Source organism: Dermacentor variabilis, chromosome 6, assembly GCF_050947875.1.
Source record: "Dermacentor variabilis isolate Ectoservices chromosome 6, ASM5094787v1, whole genome shotgun sequence".
Lineage (NCBI taxonomy): Eukaryota > Metazoa > Arthropoda > Arachnida > Ixodida > Ixodidae > Dermacentor > Dermacentor variabilis.
In genome coordinates, this window is record NC_134573.1 from 183,146,700 (window position 1) to 183,166,303 (window position 19,604).

A 19,604-nucleotide genomic window follows, 5' to 3' on the forward strand; every position below is an offset into this window, starting at 1 on the left:
TTCATGAGCTGTTCTCAAAATTCCGAGGAATAACCTTGTAAAGAATGCAAGACAAGGTATGCGCCACCTGGAGGGTCTGCGCGGTTCTGGTTCAGAGTGATTATGTGCCTAGCGACGCCCGTGGCGTTGACACTGCATTTTCAGGGACATGGGGCCGTTAACGCTAAGTGCAGTGGGGTCGTGCGGGGACCCAGGGAGGTCCCACATTCCGTCAAAATAATGATTTTTCCTCCTCCTCGCGTTAGTACATGGCAGGAGTGTGGCACAATGGAAAGACGACCTGAGAAGCTCGTGTCAACATTTACGCTGCGTCGCATGTGCACAATGCCCTCTGGACACTGCAGCTGTTGGCTCGTGAGCCCCCACACACAGCAAATGCAGTGCAGGAGCTGCCGCGCTTGTCTCCATGCTCACCTGCAACAGCAACGACAGTGGAGGGAGAAGGTGCGGGTAATGTTGGCGAGGCTATTGAGAGAGAAGAGGCAGTTTTGTGAGCTACAACGCCACAACCCAAAATAGCGCCGACGCATGCACTTGGTGCCGAAGAGGTGAAGGCTCGCACAAAGCGCCGAGCGCAGCAGGAAGAACAAACACAAGCGGAGCAGGCAAGGTGTCTCGCCACGACTGTCGTGTGCCGTCAATATATCGCCGCCAAATAACGTCAGTGAACGCAAACAGCAGACAAAGCTTCGCTTACATCGATTCCCACAGTGCATGGGATCTGCATATTTTTTCTTCCGCCGCAGCTTTCTTTACGATTTTCTTTTTCACTAGGCAAGTCGTAAATTCCCCATCAATATCTGCAGCGCAGCTTGCGCCACTAACGACGCGCACTTCAATCGTCGTGCAGCTTTTGTTATCACAAGTTGTCCTGAAAATGCTTACCTAGCGCGTAGCGCCTGGCTTCATATACTTTCGTTATGAAATCGCTGTTTATTCGGTTTGCTCAATCGATCGGCCAATCCTTATTTTTCCGCAGCTTTAGAGGCCTGACAGCGAAAAAAACCTACATTAAGGACTCTGCCAGAGTCTGATATAGACGGTAAAAAGAATAAAAGCAAAAACAGGGTGGTTAACAAGACAGGCGTATGGTTGGCTACACTGAGCGGAAGACGATAGAAAAAGGCAACGGAACAGCGGGTGCAAATGGATCAGGCAACAGCAGGGGTGACCTTAAAAATAAACACAGGAATGCTTGCAGGGAAAGAAACGATAAACGGAGACATCAAGTTTAAACGGTTCAACTAGAAATGCAGTGGCAAAATTTGCACATATAAATTGTCGGAACGCATTCACAGCAATCATTGTCACTGCGACAGCGAGGACAAAATATGCTTACGCAGAGTTGTGACCATGCATGCAATATCCATTTAGCGTGAACAAAATACAGCATGCAGCCTATATGTTGCAAAGCCAGCTTCTTTTCTGAAGCGAGCATTAAAAAAAAAGAAAAAAGAACGGGACTTAAATATGTGCATCGATTTAACACATGAAGTTAACAGGCTAAGGTTGACTCATTCTATGCTCATTCTATACTCATTCTATGCTCACTGAGCACGCAGGGCCGCTCCACATGCAGTGACGTGTGCACAGTCAGCTAAGAAACAAAATACCGTATTTACTCGTAGAAAGGTCGCAAACAAATATAGGTCGAACCCTATATATTGAACTCGCCGAAAAGTATAAAAAAAATATTTCTAATACAGGTCGACCTATGCCTTTTCAGAAAAACAAATAATTCTGAACATGAGACACCTTTATTTACCGTAAGCCCGGCTACTAAATCTTCCGTTAGGAACTCCTGCTATATTCGCACTTTTTGCTAGCTTTGTTCACGAGTATACAGGTCGACATTCTTGTGTCACGAATATAGGTCGATAGCTCATTCTTGGGTAGAATTCCCGAAAACAAAGGTCGGCCTACATTCGAATAAATATGCTACATCAACTCTCATTAGTTTCCAACACGTTTTTAAGGTTCGGGGGAACAGGAAAATATTTGTTATTAAAATTTCAGCTCTGCCAACAGCGTCAGAATCCGTCAGCGTTATGAAAACGAATGGCGCGTCGAGCTGACTGTTACAACTGTGCCGCACGTGAATCTGATCATCAGAGCCATAATTAGCCCACAGGTCTTCCTTATCTTTAATTTAATACACGCCTGAAGTGAGATGAAATCATCGGCTCATGTTAGCTTGTGTACGCACCTGCGTTCAAGCCTGACCTTTGGCCACGGTTACAAGCACATTTGCGTGAAGCTCGCAAGGTGTCGAAACGGGACTCGCGGGTGCGTTGGTAGTCGGCGAACTCTTCTTTCCTTCGCATCACGTAAAAAACATTTACAATGCCCATGGCGACAGGAAACTACAAGTACCATCTTGGGGTTTCTGTGCGTGAACATAGGAGCGCATGATATTCAGTATTATCAGCGCTGCCTAGCGGTGGCTACGAAACGTTTTGATCATGTTCGGTGCGTGCAGTGTAATAAAAGAAAAAAGTGTACTGCGCATGACGTCATTTCATCGCGCGCGTCGTATACCACGCTGTGTTATCATGGCTGGCCAAAGGAGCATTAATGTCTGGAGGAAGTAAACAGCGGCGTATAAGAGGAGTCATTGTGAAACATTAATTTACTGTGCCATTGAAAGAAAGCGATGGGTATATTTTTACGAAGAGTGGGAAAACCTCATAGCAGACGTAAACTTTGGGCCTGCTCTGTACAATTGACTCCCGTCTGGAATGGCAGCATTGGTTGCGGCACCAGGGTGTATGATCGACTATAGATACTTCAAATTTAAATTGAAACATAAACTTAAAACTACTCCGATCAATGTCCAGCTACTATGCTATTATTCGTTAATCAGACATAAATTTGAATACGCCAGTACAGTATGGGACCCACATACTCAACTAAACATTAAGTGCCTTGAAAGAATACTGAGGAAAGCAACCAGTCCGGTTTATTTACAAATTCTCACGATCTTACTCTGCGTCGGAAAGAGTGAAATTCAATGACATTCCCCTTCTTGAAACGCGTTGAAAACAGTTCAGGATTGACTTCCATTCATTGCTTCTCAACTACGAACTTTGCCATAAACCTACCACCGTACTATTACCCTTACTAACAAGACCCACAAGGCACCACCACAAGGCTAATTCTCTAACACATTATTTTGCTATAACTAACACTTATAAGCATTCTTATTTTCCAGGCACGATTTAGGATTGTAACGCATTAATCCAGGCATCTTCTCGGTCTCTGTTACCACACCAGAGCTGTTATTGCAGTAATTACAAAGAGGTTCCGTTGTTGCTTTGTGCTCTTTTATATTGTATTATGTGTTATTACGATAACCTTGAAATAAATCTCATTGTTGTTATCTTTTTATTTCTTTATTTTTGTTATTACAGTAATCTCGAAACAGCTTCCATTATGTCTGTTATTTGGAACTGTCCACCTTCTTCAACCTAAGGGTCTGTAGTATGTAATAAATAAAATAAGTGCTAGCAACAGTTAATCGCAGCAACAGGGCTCCAGCGATACTTCAAATATTTGTTTTGAATTTTTACTTGAACAAAATGAAGTAAATGTTCTGCTGCTTTCCTTGCACAAATTGTTTTTTTTTTATTACTGTGTGAATACAGTCGCGGGCAGAAATGACAGCGAAAAATTGTACTCCATATTTTTCAGCTCAGTCGTAACTGGCCAGGACAACCCCATTTGATCTCACAGCTGCGCAGCGTCGCTGATTAGCCAACTGCGACCTCCAGTGAATCAGAAATAAAAGGAAAAGAAAATATAGAAAGAAAGCTCAGTGCTCTTCCACTCTGTGAAGAAAGATGACCAGCGAAGCTGTGTATGTGGGCCCTTTAATGACGAACTGCACCATCGCGGCGGGTCGGCCCGGCATTGCACCGCCTTCGGGATCGGCCCACGTATGAAAAATTGTTGGTCTACGCGCGGAGGCGATCCGCCAGGTCCTGGCGGTAGACAGCGTCGCTGTAGAAAGACGTCCATACCAGACGACATGCGAGCGTTCTGATGACGCGAAGCGCTCGCAGGGGCAACCTACTCGCGCAGCACTAAACCAGCGCCTGCGCACACAGATATTGAGGGGCCTCTACGCAGCACGGGTAGTGTACAGGAAGCCACGCCCTCCCGTGTTCACGCTCATGAAGATTAATTGAATTCTGGGGCTTTGCGCGCCAAAACCACGATTTGATTACAGGGAATGCCGTAGTGGGGGGCTCCGGATTAATTTTGACTACCAGGGGGTCTTTAACGTGCCCACAATGCGCGGAACAAGGGCGTTTTTTGCGTTTCGCCCCCATTCAAGTGCGGCCGCCGCAGCCGGGATTCGATCCCGCGACCTCGTGCGTAGCAGCGCAACACCATAGCCGCTAAGCCATCGCGGCGGGTGTCTCATAAGGATAGACTGCATGTTCGAGTTAAATTCGTTGCTAGACGGCTAGGCTCAATGAACCGCGCACAAATAAGCAGTAAATACAGTCCAGCCGACTCCTCTAACATATACCAATGCACAAACGATGTACAATAAAGGCAGCAGCATCCTTTGCTACCACTTCGCGCTGAAGCTACAGTCTTGATAAAAATAATCAGGACACTTCGTAATATTTAGAATGCACGAAATTAAAAAAAGAAGAAGAATTCTTATAATTGTAGGAGTGGTTACCCAAGGGCTGCAGGATATTTTATGATAAAGTTCCCTTGAGGCTTAGTCGTAAAACGCTGGTTGGGTTTAACGTCCACCAAAGCAACATAGGGGCTACTTTGGACAGCGTGTTGGAGAGCTCGAAATTAATTTTGACCCACCGGCAGTTCTTCAACTCACCACCAGTCCTCGGCACACGAGCGTTTTCTTCATCATTGCCGTCGAGGCTGCGAATCGAAAAGCGACTTCGTGATAGCGATCGCAGAGTCGCACACAGCATCCCGAGTCGCCGTAACGTGCGACCTTCTAGTCTGAAAAAAAAAAAAAAAAACACGCTGCACGGATATGACCATGGAGAAAAAACGAGAGAAAAAGAGGCGTCAACTAGCGTGCGAGACGTAAAGCAAATTAATTTTCTTAACGTGTCATATACTTAATATAAGAATATTTAAATTGCCTACTTCTTCGCCAATCCTGCAGAGTGGCCATTGCTTAAAAACGAGAATGATGATCAAGGAAGCACTGCAAAGTTCGAGCTTCTGTGCTAGGGCACTCATGCAGGGATGTATGCATCATCATAGAAAAATGCATTTGTGAATCCAAACTATCTCATTTTTATTCGCATCGGTCATTTAGCTCTTCGCTCATCGTTTCCTTTCTTTTTTTTTCTGTCATATATTAGAATGGCTGGTTACAAAATTATCTATGTATCTAATTGCTCTCATTTATCTTTAATAATTAAAGATTTCTAAATTTACACCCCTAGCTAATTTCCAAAATCCATCCAATTCTTCTCCGATCTTCCAGAGGCGGTAGCTGCCAAGTGCTCTAAAATCATTATCATCATCATCAAAGGAAAAGCGAAATGCGCAACAGCGGTGGCAGAAAAAAGCTACACAGCTGCACCTTTTACATATTATTATTATTATTATTATTATTATTATTATTATTATTATTATTATTATTATTATTATTATTATTAAATAGCAGCGGTTGTTACTTAGATTTCGTTTCGGATTGGGAGATAAAGCTTGCCAAGCACCGCCGTGAAATGCATCAACGTTGTAGATGTAGATCCTTGTGCTTCCTGCTCCTCCGGACAGAGTAACTACTATAACAAAACAAAGCAAGCCAAGCCCCACGCGGAAGACGAAGCGAAAAATGCAAACGCAAAGGAGGAGGTTGTTCTGAAACGGAGGAGGGGTGCGTGCCCTTTCCTCCCCGCTTCGCCCAATGTGACGCTCCCAAATGAGAAAGAGAGGGCGCGGGTGAGGCTTTAAATATGGCCGCGTCCCCGAAAGGCAACGGAGAAAGGAGGCCGGCGCTACGGAACGACGACGACACTGGTGCCGCGGTGGTCGCGACGGCGGTGGTGGCGGCGGGGTCGGCGCGACGCGACGACTTGGCGGCGTGACAGCGTCGGCGGTCCGTGGTGAAAATCGCGGCTGGCGTTTTCGGGTCGCCCGAAAGCGTTTGCCCCTGCTACAACAGCAGCTAGGGTAACAACGCGGCGGTGGGCGTGACCTGCGGTGTTTGTTGCGCGGTGTTCGCGTCGAAAGGAGGAGCAAAACAGACGACATGCACTCCGGAGTCGCATGTCGGTGGCTGGCCTGGTCACTGCTGCTGCTAATGCTACTGTGTGTGTTGCCTGTCGCGCGGACCGTGGAGCGCCGTGCTGTGTGCTACGCGCCGGGCTCTGTCTTCATGCAGCTGTTCTTCGTACAGGAGGTAAGTGCCACGCCAGCAAAATTTCATCTTTGGCATGGATTCCTTCAGTAACGGGTACAAAGCGAGGGCTGTCTGTGTTGAAGCCAGTTGCTGCTATTTGAAAAAATGCTGGGTAGTGTAACCGCGGCATTTGTGGTCGTGATGCCGAACGAGAAATTGTAGAACGCATAACCATTGTGGTTGAGAGCAAGCGTCGAATGGAATACGGTCGCCTATGTAGCCGCGCGACTGTACATAACTGTCCATGCTGCACAATTTCTCTCGCCCGTCAGTACATCTGAAAAGGCTCGTGTTCCTGCGAGTGGAGTCATCCAACATGTGCTTTAAACAGCGAAAATAGCCGAGACGTTACCGCTTACATAACTAGGCCAACTTGCCGCCGCAGACGGCCAGCCATTTCTTGACAGAATGGTACGGTATCCAGACGGGTTGTTTAATTCAGAGCGGTGCCTGTCACCCGGAACACCTCGTCGCACTACTTAGCATTGACGCCCCCCCCCCCCTCTCCCTTGATTACCTTTCCTGCGTTATATTCAAGTGCTCTCGGCGATCACCACTGGTTATTGCAGCAAAAATGTGTGCCCTTCGGTTGGCCCTGTAATGCTACTAGGCTCGTAGGCTACTAATGCCCGTAGGCTCGCGCAAATTGGTAGCGACTGTTCGATCAAATGCGTCGTCATCGTGCAGTAGCTCGCGCACCCGTTTCGCTTTCGTACACCGTGTCGGCTATGGCAGACGGCACGTGCAAGGTCATTTGTTCTCGGCGACTCGTGGCTGCCTGGTGCTTTTAACTATGGGCCATTGTTTTACGTATTGTGCAATGAGCCTGAAATCCTCTCCCCGTAGCATCGCGATGTGCTTCCCCGCACGCGGATGGCAAGTGGCTGTTCTTGCCAGGAAAGTGCCTCTCTAAGTCGAAACGACCTAAATTATCGTAGTTCCCAAATTTATAAATTTGGTATGAATATTCTATTTCACGTATTTTTATTACCGCGGTCAGTTTCTGTGCCAAAAGTCGTAAAGTGCATCTGTGGCCTTGCATTCGCTTGGATGAATATTAAGAAAACACATGCGCTTGAACCCTTTGTCCCACAGATTTTCGCAAACTGATCTTCACTGCAATTCAGGATTACGTTCGTCTATTGACGATAACTGTCGAGAAAGCCCAGCTCGTAGCTTTCATTTCACTCCATAATATCTCTATTTCGTTTTTCCAATCGTAATCGTCATAACGTAATAACTTTTGCTCGTCCTAGCCTTGATAGCGCCATTGTCAAATTTATATCCATTCAGGATCGGTTAGTTTTCGCATGCATCTGCATTTCTGTGTTTAGCACCGTGCCACTACTCTGCATCTTCGGCGCGCTGGTTCATTAGGAAATGCGGCACATGTGGACGTTCATCGACCACTGCAATGGCTTTGGCGCGTGTTCAAGACTGTGTGAAGCGTCAATTCCGCTTTGGTGTCTCGTCTGAAGCGCTGCTCGGCGCTTGCTCCGTGTCACATCGTCGCACAGCTTCAACACGCTCACCCGCATGACGAATCTTCCAATATCACGGTAGGCGAGTTTCACCGTTAGTGCTCTTTCAGCACACTAAACACTTGTTCGCCACTGAGAATGCGGTCGTAAGGTGGACTTTCTGCGATGGCGTCCGCATTCCGGTAGGAGCAGTAATTGCAACCACCCGTTTCCATTGTCTCAGCTTCTCAACACGAGCACGGAGCCCTTCGCGTCTCTGGTTTACCTGATGCACCTTCGGCATCCACCTGCATCGCAATCTAATGTTCGAATATTTGGGCTTCCCGTGTCTTCCGACCAGTGACCGCAGTCAAGTTTAAGCCGTGCTTTGACTTCTATTTTTCATGATTTGCCTTAGCCGACGTCCCTTAGGCTGGTAAGTGTTACTTGTAAAACATGAAGTTATTTCACTAAACAAAAAAAGTGTCCACTGATTTGCTACTTCATGTCTGCGTATTCAGGCATTCCCGCTTTGACAAAACTTTCTTTTTGTCCGTAGCTCAGATGCAGTGGCGTACTTGTGACACGTCGCTTCGCGTTATCTCAAACAGGGTGACACTGGTTGGGTGCTTGCGGTACACGCTTCATTTGAAATTGCAACCGGTGACTCGCGGCGCAAATTTCCGACAGCTTACATGTGTCGTTCCTTCATTTGCAATTTAAACGCTCCCGCCATCAGAGCATGTCAAACGTGCCAGCTATTCTGCACGGCGATTTAGCAAAAACCAGTTCATATTATTGCGATGTTAGCAAAGCTCGGTATTATAAAATTTGAATAATCGCTATGCTGGAGAGGTCGCAAGCAGTCTCAATTGCTATTACTTTGCGTGGTGACGAGCGAATCGTACTGTGCCGCATTCTCGATAAATGCGAGTATGATTCGACACAAAGCTGAGCTTTGACCCTTAATTCGAAGATGTGGTTCAGCGTTCGATTTCCCTGCCGCCACTACATTTTCTGCTTCCCTGCGTAGTTCGTCCTGTTTATTTCGGCAAGAAACTGCGCCCACATTTTTTTCCCCTGCATATTCGTGTCACTGTGCTATGTCTCTTTGTAATGACACGCGAAGTACTACGCAGCCGTGTATCCTACTGTCTATAACCGTCGACTGAATGCACTGAACGTCGGGGCATTTTTTTCCCCCTCTGCGGTGTTTTGCGCATTGTAAGAAACACTCGACGCGTATCATTCAAAGCCGCATTTCTAAGTACTTAAAACGCACTAAAGGGTATTTGCAGGTTAAGTGAAGTTTAATGCAGCTTACTTTTGCTCGTCTCATATCAAGCCTATACATCACCTCACTCACGCTAGTCGGATTTAGGAAAGTTTCGTGATAAAAATTCTCGCAGGTTAATTGCCAGTTAGTGTCCGTTTACTGCGCTCTTTCGGCACCAGGTGACATCCTTAGAGCTAATTTGTCATCGCGGACCTATTGTACGAATCTCTATTCGACCGTTTTCGACGCACTGGAAAACGCATATTCAGAATATCCACTCATTCATGGTTATCTGTGCCTAAGTATTGCCAACATTTACCGCCACGCCTACATGAACTGCCAACATTCAGTTATGTGGTCCAATACTTTATAAGGTCGACATTGTGGATTCCACACTGAACTGCTCTACATAAACGCTGTGCAACTAGCAATAAACACAACTAGGCGACAAATTGAGATGGGCGCTAATGGGCATCGTTAACGAAGCCGCGTGACTCTTGGAAAATCAATGTGCTGTCCGTCATTTATACCTAGCGATTGCAGAGTCGGATTTTTCTAGTTACAATGCATACTAATATGTGCTGGAAAGCCATCCCTTACGCTGCTGTGGTAGGTTTTCTGTTTTTAAGACTAATTCCAGCGCCGCGTGACCACCTCGGCACGGTTCCCATATGTGCAGGACAAAGAACGCAGTGTCGGTGCAACCTTATCATTAGTCCTGCGATAGCTTCAAATGAAGAAAGCAAAGAATGTCCTACTCTGGTGCGCGCGCACAATACTGCTGTGCATTTTCTTACTCTTAACACGTGCTTAACACGTGCACGATATGTGTGCGGGGCGTACACAGAGCGGACGTCGACCCTCTCGTATAAGCACACAGTCCGCAGGTGTTGCACATGTGTCCTACACGAGCAGTCCCCACAGTTTTCGTGCACCCGCTTTGAACGACCCCGGCTGCCTGTTTCTATGGCTACCATAACGCTATATAACCTGTTTTCCCTGGTTCTCGCCGCAATCACGATAATCGCCTGCAGGCGTTCCGCCCTGGTGGCTGCGAGGCTCCGCATTAGCGCGCGCGCGCGCGCGCACGCACGCACACGACAGGTCTTTCCAAACTCAAAACAAAACTAAACAAAAAAACCCGCGCAGCGGTGCAATCAACGGACGCCTGCTTGAATATAGCTCGCGAAGGAACCAAAGAGTAAGCGTGGCTTGCCGCGTATATTTATAGTTCCATGCAGTCTTTCGATCCATGTACAGTCGTCGCCGCTCGTCTGTATTAGCGCTTCGTCTTGTCTTCATCAGTGCGCTTCCATTAAACTTTGCTGGCAATCAACCTTCGATTACCGCTGACGTCGCCGCGCCTCATAGGTATTGCTTGTTGCGCACTGAACACTCGCAGTGGCCTGTGATGCCTCCTGGCAGCTGGTCATCATGTGTGGTTCCTCCTGACCGACTGCTTCCAACGCATCTTTCACTAGCAACGGGTCGAACCGTACATGCTTGCTGTGACGGACGGTTTGTTTGTTCTTCGACTGATTGTCCATTTTGGTAGATACAAATGCCCAGGCTAGGAAAGCATTAGGTTCTTGTCGGGCAGGTGGGTAAACCGAAACACAGCCGCGACTATATTTCTCGGTTTACGGGTTCGCGTTTCCCGCATCGCGGAAACTGCTGTGCGCGAGAAACGTGAACAACCCTTGACAGACCACATTCTTCGTCCTTCGATACTGCGCGATTGTTCTCTGTGGCGATAGCATGAATGCGGCTTTTATTTGAACAAACTGCTAAACTCCGATTTCCCATTTCGATTTCCGTTCGCACTCCGTGCCCAAAACAGATGAGTATCACCGTGGTACTTTCTTCGCGGCTTTATTTCCACCGCATGATTTGCCAACGGAACACCGACGTCAGGATGCCCTTACAACAGGGGTCAGCTGGAGTTTACAGCATCCAGATTACGTAGAGATCACTGGTCCAGTACTTCTGCCCCGTGGGCTGTGTGTCCACCGTGAAATGCTCCGGGTTTTTTCTTTTGTTCCTGCAGCTTCGTGCAGAAACGCCCGAGCGTGTAAAAATATGGGCCCTTTTGTACGCTCCTTGGCGCCGCCGTTCTTACGACCCCTGAAACCTTCGTCGCTTCCTTGTCGACTTTAGAAACTGTTCCCTTGAAAATGAATACGCACGTTTCGTGCCTCAAGCACCTGTATTTTCTGGAGATCTACTTCGTAGAAAACTTCGATTACCTGGAACGCGAATTTGGCGGCCACCGGCTACGTTCCGGATGGCAGGCTCTATTGCAGTTTGCCGTTCTAGTCTTGCGCCGTATACAGTTCAGGGATCTGTTCGAGCAGCAGGCCGGGAAGTCTGAGGGTCCGTTCGTGAACGTTGAAAGGTTCTATCCTGCCAACAGCCCGCCGTGGTTGCTCAGTGGCTATGGTGTTGGGCTGCTGAGCACGAGGTCGCGGTATCAAATCCCAGCCACGGCGGCCGCATTTCGAAGGGGGCGAAATGCGAAAACACCCGTGTACTTAGATTTAGGTGCACGTTAAAGAACCCCAGGTGGTCGAAATTCCCGGAGTCCTCCACTACGGCGTGCCTCATAATCAGAAAGTGGTTTTGGCACGTAAAACAACATAATCTATCCTGCCAACAAACATTTCGTTATTGAAGAATGGTTGCGCTTCCCCGAGCAGTCGCCTGTTTTTTAGCGATGCAACATTGAATCGAAAGCCTGCCGTTTCGAAATCTTCGCAATGCTGGAAAAAGTGAATGTGCGTCCGATTGACTGCCCTCACAAAGCTTTCTGATAAATGTTTTAAAGTTTTACCATTTGCCTGTGGGAAGCTCGGCATTTCCCAGATTTACGGAATATCCTGCCAGCGCACGTAAGACTAATTTCATTTTTCTACTTCCCCTGTACTGGACGGAGTAAGCAGCTGATGCGCTGCAGACTATAACCAGAGTCCTGGTTATACATGGAACATGGAAACATGGAAAAACATGGAAGGACTCCGCTATAACCCATCCATAAATCAGTCAACGGCTGCTGGGCCGCGAAGATGCGTCGCGGTCGTGCGCACTCATGGCGCCGTATACGGCTCCTGCTGCGTTTACTCAAGGCGCCCACTTATAACTAACTGCATGCACCCGCCTGTGCACGCGCAGCGCACAATTGTGCGCGCTGTGCACGAGAACGCCTCACTAGCGGCTTAAGTCAGTGCTTCACGAATACTGAGGCAGACACAAGCGGATTAGAGCATGATCGCGCGCTGGAACACGGTAGAAAATGGTTTCGGTGTCCGCGCGCACGACTGCACGACAGGGGAGCAAGCAGACAAAACTGAAGTACCTCTTGCTGCGGTCCGAAGTAAAACAAATACACTCAGACATTCGGTTTGTGTGTTCTATTATTTCTCGAAACCTTAACTCGTCTGTCAATGCGATAATTAAACATAACAGATGTTGCCTTGAATAACTCTCGAAGTTGCGAGTCACTCAAAGCCACGTGACGGCAAGGAGACGTGTACATAGGCGCACTAGCATACGTCATCCCTCCGGCTTGGAGCGCGGTGCGCCCGCGAGAAGGGCAAATGGCGTTGGGTTTGAAATGTCGGCCCTTTCCGCGGCGTGTAGCGATGTAATACTTAGCAGATACGTTCATTAACGCCCATTGTATGCACGGCGCTTGTCAGCTCAGAATGGCCATACCTGGTGAGCGGCCCTTTCACAAGGCGGCAATGGGGCTCGTTCGTTCTACACCGCAGTCGTTTATATAGGCGCGCTGTTGTGAAATTCGCAATTTCGCCCGAAAACCGAAGCATAGATTGCGATATATCAAATTAGTAGACGGCTATGCGATGTAAAGGAAATCGAAGGATAGTAGTTTTATCGGCCGTGTAGACTTGTAAACATTCGCTTACGAACTAAGTTAACTAACATGCATGTGCGCACAAGTAAATATGAACACGCCTCAGTCGATGACCACGGCAACTCGGTGTGAAAACGATGGAGTGAGGAAGCGCGGCAGCAACGAGCGAATTGACCTGCATCCCGCTTCAACACGAACTAAGCAGAAAGAACACGGCGCACACAAAGCTATCGGCACTCCGCGCACTCTCCCCCATCGCAGATGGCTCTTCAAGTATCGCCCGCACGACCTCGCCATACGCAGCCTCCGGAGTACAATAGCATTAGTTTAGAAGACAAGCGGCGTGCGTACGCAAGAATTAGGGGCGACGGTACTGCGCATGCGCCAGCCTTCTCAACTGGGTCTGCACATGCGCAGTACCGGCGCCCCTAGTTCTTGCTTGCGCAAGCCGCTTGCGTCCCCTAACCTAACTTTCTAATACCCCGCCACCTGGTGCCTTGCTCGCGATGGAAGACTGCGCGCGCTTCCCCTTCCACCTCCCGCTTTCCTCTCTTGCGCGCGCGAGATTGAGCCACCACCGTCGGCTCACCCTCGCAAGCTTTCGCGCGCGCATACGGAGCAAGGCGACGATGTTATCGTACTTGGACTTTATGCGGCACATCACGGCTGCGGGGGAGTGGAAATGCGCCTGGAGTGTCCATATAAATTATATATATATATATAATATGCTGTCGCAATACATCTTTTCACTCTAACAGTCGACGTACGGTGTCGCGTGTTTTGCTCTCCTTGCTATATATGCAGTTCCCAGCGATACTATTTCAACGAATCAGATCGTCCCGTTGCAGTCCCACAATTTATCAGACGCACCTGCCGTAAACCTAGTTCCACTTTTCTACGTATACGGGCACTTAAGCGTCCGTATATGGTGATCTTTGCACGTAAACGCTCATCGCCTATCCTAAATTCCTGATCTACTTTTACAATACTATGTCAGAGCGTCATCCACGACTCTGTTCTTCATTATGTACGTGTGTGCCTGTTTGCCTTGCACGCTCCTTTAGCATGGAGTGTCACCTGCCCCAGCTTCTCGATATAGGCCGATACAGCATAGCTGTGTTCACTTGTAAGTGCCGCATGTATAGAGTTAAGTTACCCTAATGTGACTGCGCTGTCACAGTGGCCGCTCGGTGTTCATCGGCACTGTCGCGTGTAAAGGACAAAGGAGCAGAAGCACTTTTTACCTGTGCTAACACCTCTCCACCGTTCCGATCGCAGCACGGCGCGTCTACGTTACCTGGGTGACAGCTCGTGCGTCGGCAGCTGTGAAACTCCAATGCGAACCGAACTTCTAATGAACGCCATGTTGGTGCAGCTGAAATCCTTCCACGATTATACACGCATACTCTCGGAAATGTGTACAGCAGCCTTTCATGCCTCCTGCAAGTACGTCATCGTGACTACAAACTTAAATGTGTTCCCCATCTCAGCGTGGCTATATCACTGACATTTCTTTTTTTGTCTTCCCATATGCAGTATCCCGCTATGTTCATTGACAATGCGTTCGAATCCGGCGAAGCTTGTCCTAGATTGGCCAAATGCCTGTTGAGAAATTCCACACGAGGTCCGCTGAAAGCAACCTGCGAGTCCCCGAAATTATTTCCGTGATAGCCAAATGTGAACTAGGAATACTCCGAAATCTCCGCAGTTCGTAGCTCCAGCAATATTTCGTCATGTTGTCAACTGCACATTTCCCTACGTCTTCACCTTCACAGCTTTTACATTCCTGTACCGTTCTGTATAATTTCCTTTTTCCTGTCTCTCTAATGTCTCGTTATCGCACAACTCCGTCCACTTGTGCAGAAAGCTGACTAAAATGTTAAGTGGCGCTTAGCCATCTTCCGCACACGTCTCGCCAGACGCTACCAAATTTGTGTCAAGCACCCGCGCTTCAATCTCTCGCTGACATCGGCGCGTCCACCACTCTTTAACACTTGCTACCGGCGTCATATGCCCTCTTTAGCCTGTCCTTCATGCGCAAGACCATTTCACGCACGTACTACTCTAATAGCACACTCCACTTGTTCATATATATATATATACCACGCTACTACTCGGTTTGAAACTATGCCGAGACCTCTCCACACTAGAGCCGGCGAAAGCTCTACCGAGCCGAATGTTCAGTTGCTCCCGAGCAATAGGAGCAGCCAGGTGACCGCGATTCTATCAACTCTCATTCAGAGCGCCTTCCAGCGCTCTGAATAAACCCGGCGAACGTATTTTGAGCGCTGTATTTCCACCAGCCGAGTATGAGGCGCGCCGCGAGACTGATCGAAAGCTACCTGTAGAATGTAATGCGTGCATAAAAATTTTTTATACGCTTACGATACTTCCTAATGCGAATTTCTAGCGCAGCTGTTTAGGTGTTTTGATCTCGCGATACATTATGGCAAAGAATTTCGTTCTGAAGGACGTGGTGCTCTCCGCGGCGGCGCTGAGCTTCTGCTCGGGCAGCTCGTTTAGCTGCAGCGGCAGACGCAGCATTTCCACCGGTTGCGTCTCATTCAGAAAGAGAGAGAATAACTTTATTGAAATGGGGATATGGGATGAGGAGCTTGATGGGTGGTGCCCCAAGTCCAGGGCTCCACTGGCTTCTGCCGCTAGCCGAACGTGACCAAGAGCCTTCTGCACCTTCGGGTCTGAGCTGGCGAGTTGTGCCTCCCGTTGCTCCAGTGTGTTCGTTAGATTATACCTAACTAAGTAGGCATTTAAATTCGGCGGTCTATTTTGGCATCCCCATGAGATGTGGTACAAAGATGGTGGTGAGTCGCTACACCACGGACAGGCACGCCCGTACATCGTTGGGAAAATTTTGCTCAATCTTAATAAATTTGGGTAGACCCCCGTTTGAATCCTGCGGAGATCTATTGCGTCTTCCCCTTGCAAAGATGTGTGAGGGGCGCCGTATTTTTGCCGCATGCCGCGCTGGTGAGCATGAATATCGCGTCGTGCCATACGTGCCGGCTCGTTATCCTCCTCCTCGCGTCGGCTCTCCTGTGAAGTGGCGGGTTGTGAATGGGAGGGCGATGGTTGCTCCGCTCGGTTCGTGAGCTCTCGAGCTAGAGCGTCAGCCCTCTCATTCCCCTCCAGGCCTGCGTGTCCCGGACACCAGACCAGTCTGTATGTATTCTTGAGTTCCTTTCCCAGGATGTGGCTAACCTTGAAAGGGAGACGGCCGTTCATAAAGAAGCGGCACGCCTCCTGAGAGTCCGAGATGATCGTGTTGTACGACGGCCCCGTCCGTTCCCGGTCCTTGATTGCCAAGGCGATGGCGCAGCATTCTGCCTTGGGAATAGAGTACATGATCAGGGAGGCGCTTGAGATTAGGCTAGTCTTGTCATTGCCTATGACAGTGACTACTGCACGCTTCCAGTTGTACTGAGAGGCGTCAACATAAACGGTGTTCTCATTATTTCTGACTAGTTTGCCTAGCCATTTCACTCTCTCTTCTCTTCGCTTTTTGTTTCTGTCTTTGTGCATATTTCTTGGGACAGGAGCGACCGAGATTCTGCTTCGGACGGGACCGGGAATATCCACCAGTACCTCGTCGAAGTTTTGGGGGTGTGGTGGAATACCCGCCCTGCCTGCCCGATCTCGTCTGGCTAAGTCGGCTTCTTTGTGAAATTAAAGTTGCCGCCTTGAGCTCGGAGTACGTGTTGTATACCCCAAGGCCAAGGAGCTTGTCTGTCGGGGTGCCTACCGGTAAGCGCAAGGCCACCTTGTAGGCGCCTCTGATAATAGTGTTGTTGTAATCGCACCGCTGGTACGAGTTGTTGGGAACTCGGCGCTGACGCCCGTTGTTGCACCTGGGTCGCAAGCCCCAAGGGTAGCGTTGGCCTGGCGGCCTGGGGTACAACTGGAAGCATCCGAAGGTCCCGGCAAAGCATGAGTCGACTGGTAACAAAAAAACACTTGTTTATTCTAACATCGCAAAGAGTTGGCGGTCAGGTTGACCGAAGTAGAGAGACGGGAGAGCACGTTACTCAACAGAAGAAATCGGAGCCCTCCTTTGGCGTCCGGGGGCAGCTGCTTTTATACTCTCGCAGTTGAGGGCAAGAAGGAACCCCTCTATAGACGAGCACGTGACGGTGCCGCTCGGGAACAATGGGATAAGCTGGCGCAGCGTCGTGTCGGCGCCACTCGGACCCCCCTTGCTTCACAGTTGTTGGGAGCTCCTCTCCCCGGCTGCCGCGCTTCGACAAGCGTGGGCACAATGGGAAGAGAAGGAGGAGCAGCCGTCGTGTCGGCGCCGCTCGGACCCCCTTGCTTCACAGTTGTTGGGAGCTCCTCTCCCCGGCTGCCGCGCTTCGACAAGCGTGGGCACAATGGGAAGAGAAGGAGGAGCAGCCGTCGTGTCGGCGCCGCTCGGACCCCCTTGCTTCACAGTTGTTGGGAGCTCCTCTCCCCGGCTGCCACGCTTCGACAAGCGTGGGCACCAATATGCACATACACTCACACACGCACATGAAGACACGTGGCATCGGAACATGCCTGGACGCGCTTGGCAGGGAGGCGTAGCGGCGGCGCCGAACGGGCCAAAATGTCTGCCGCTTTGTTGCAGCCGCGCCGGCTAAACCGCGCGTCGTAGGCGAAACGTAAGTGTCAACCAGCTCCTCCTCACTCCTGTTGAGTGTGTGAAAAGGGAGGCTGTATGTTAGTTTGCTGATAACCAGCGCCTGTACTAAACGGACAGTGTCGCTTTCCCTCATGCCTTGTTTGTGAAAAGCGATTCTTTGAATCATTCTTGCCACTTGTTTTGTTGCCGACTTTAGTAAATTGATGGTGTGGCTGGCGCTGCCATTGCTCTGAACCCAGAATCCCAAGATCCGAGCAACAGTGACCTCTTTGATTTGCTGATTTTCAATTTCTATGTGCCCATTACTTTTATATCGTTTCCCGTGGATGCGTATTATCTCCGATTTTTCGGGAGCACAGCTGAGACCGCTGGCCCTGGCAAAGTTTTCAACTGCAGTGGCCGCCTCTTGGAGGGTCTGCTCCTTCTCTGCTAGAGAGCCGCGCGTAGCCCAGAGTGATGTCGTCCGCGTAAATAGTATAACCCAGTAGCGGGACACAGTCTAGTGTCCGCGCAAGTCTACACATGGCGATGTTAAAAAGTAGAGGCGACATGATCGCTCCTTGAGGCGTACCTTTGTTGGGCATTTGAAACAGATCGGATTTGACATGCGATATTCCTATCGCAGCCCTCCTCCCCGTGAGGAATGCTCTAATGTAATTGAAGACATTTTCTCCGCAGCCAATTATATTAAGCTCGGAAAGTCTAGATTCATGTGATATATTGTCAAAGGCGCCCTTCAGGTCAAGAGCTAACAATAGGTGCTCCCCACCCTTGGGTACGCCTTTAAGTACCTCTTCCTGTAACAAGAGAAACGCGTCTTGTGTCGAGAGGCCGTTGCGGAAGCCCAGCATGGTGGCCGGGAACAAACCCCTGTCTTCAATGAAATTTTGAAGCCTAGTGTGTATGACCCGTTCAAAGAGCTTTCCCATGCAAGACGTCAGTGAAATGGGTCTAAGCGCCTGCAGGGATGGCTTCTTTCCGGGTTTTTGTATTGTAATAATTGTTGCAGTTTTCCACTCTTCGGGGATCTCTCCCTTAAGCCAATAGTTTTCATTAACCCTTTCAGCCCTGGAATTTTTATTTTTACCGCAGATTTTTTCGTCATGCATTTTCTTCAATTTGAAGGTCCAAATGACATGCTCACAAAATATAAAGTTTGTGTGTGAAGTAATTACCGATTTGGCTTCATGTCCTCAAAAAGGGACATCAGGGCTCAGTGGGTGTAGGAATGAAAAAAAAATTAGTTTATTTTATGCGGCTATTACAACAAAAACTAAGCACAGTATTATTTCATTATGTGAAAGCCCTTGAAACAATTCCTGGACTTCGTCAAGCACAGGGGCACTTTGCACTTTTCACAAAAATTCGAACTTTCCCTGCGCAACCGTCCATTTTCCACCGCTGTGCCCTAGCGTTGGGGTGAGTTGGCCTTCACACCCCAAGGGTGAGGCTTGCCCTTCACATATTGCGTTATGTCCAAACGGCTCTTGAAAGGGACAATCTGCTCATCAATGCACAGATGCTCCTATACCTTCAGATCATGGCACCTTGCTTGCAAATTTTTCAGCAGAGGTCTCGCCTTCCAGAGTCTCTCATTAATGTCCGGTTTGTTCGCATCAACAATGTGAGGAGTGTCGCGCAGCTTCTCGAAGCGGTTGCGCAAGATCTCGCTTGATGCAATGTTTGCAATTCTCATTGCGGGATTCCAATATAGGCGAAACCTTGGACATTTCAGGACACCCATTATCAGATGGAGAGCCACCAGTCGGCTGTTTTCATCTTCATCCGTGCTTACACACGTGCCAAACTGAAAAACAGAATGCTGATTTGTTTTCTCAGCAAGCTCAGTAAGGACGCTCTTCGGGACATAACGGCTAAAATAACCAAATGGTGAGAATGTCATCTTCCATGTGAAGGTCTTCGTGAGCGGCCCCTTTGAATGTCTCCGGCACCTTGAAAGG

The 19,604-nt window shown here is 48.8% G+C and overlaps 1 protein-coding gene across 1 annotated transcript in view; it reads left to right on the forward strand.

Moving 5' to 3' along the window:
- The first annotated feature begins 5,960 nt into the window (after window positions 1-5,960).
- The window catches only part of LOC142585924 (superoxide dismutase [Cu-Zn]-like), a 29,769-nt gene continuing 16,125 nt past the window's right edge, over window positions 5,961-19,604 (forward strand). The window contains exon 1 of the mRNA XM_075697017.1: window positions 5,961-6,400. Within this exon, the coding sequence (XP_075553132.1) occupies window positions 6,251-6,400 (150 nt within the window). The 5' untranslated portion in view covers window positions 5,961-6,250. The remainder of the gene's footprint in view (window positions 6,401-19,604) is intronic.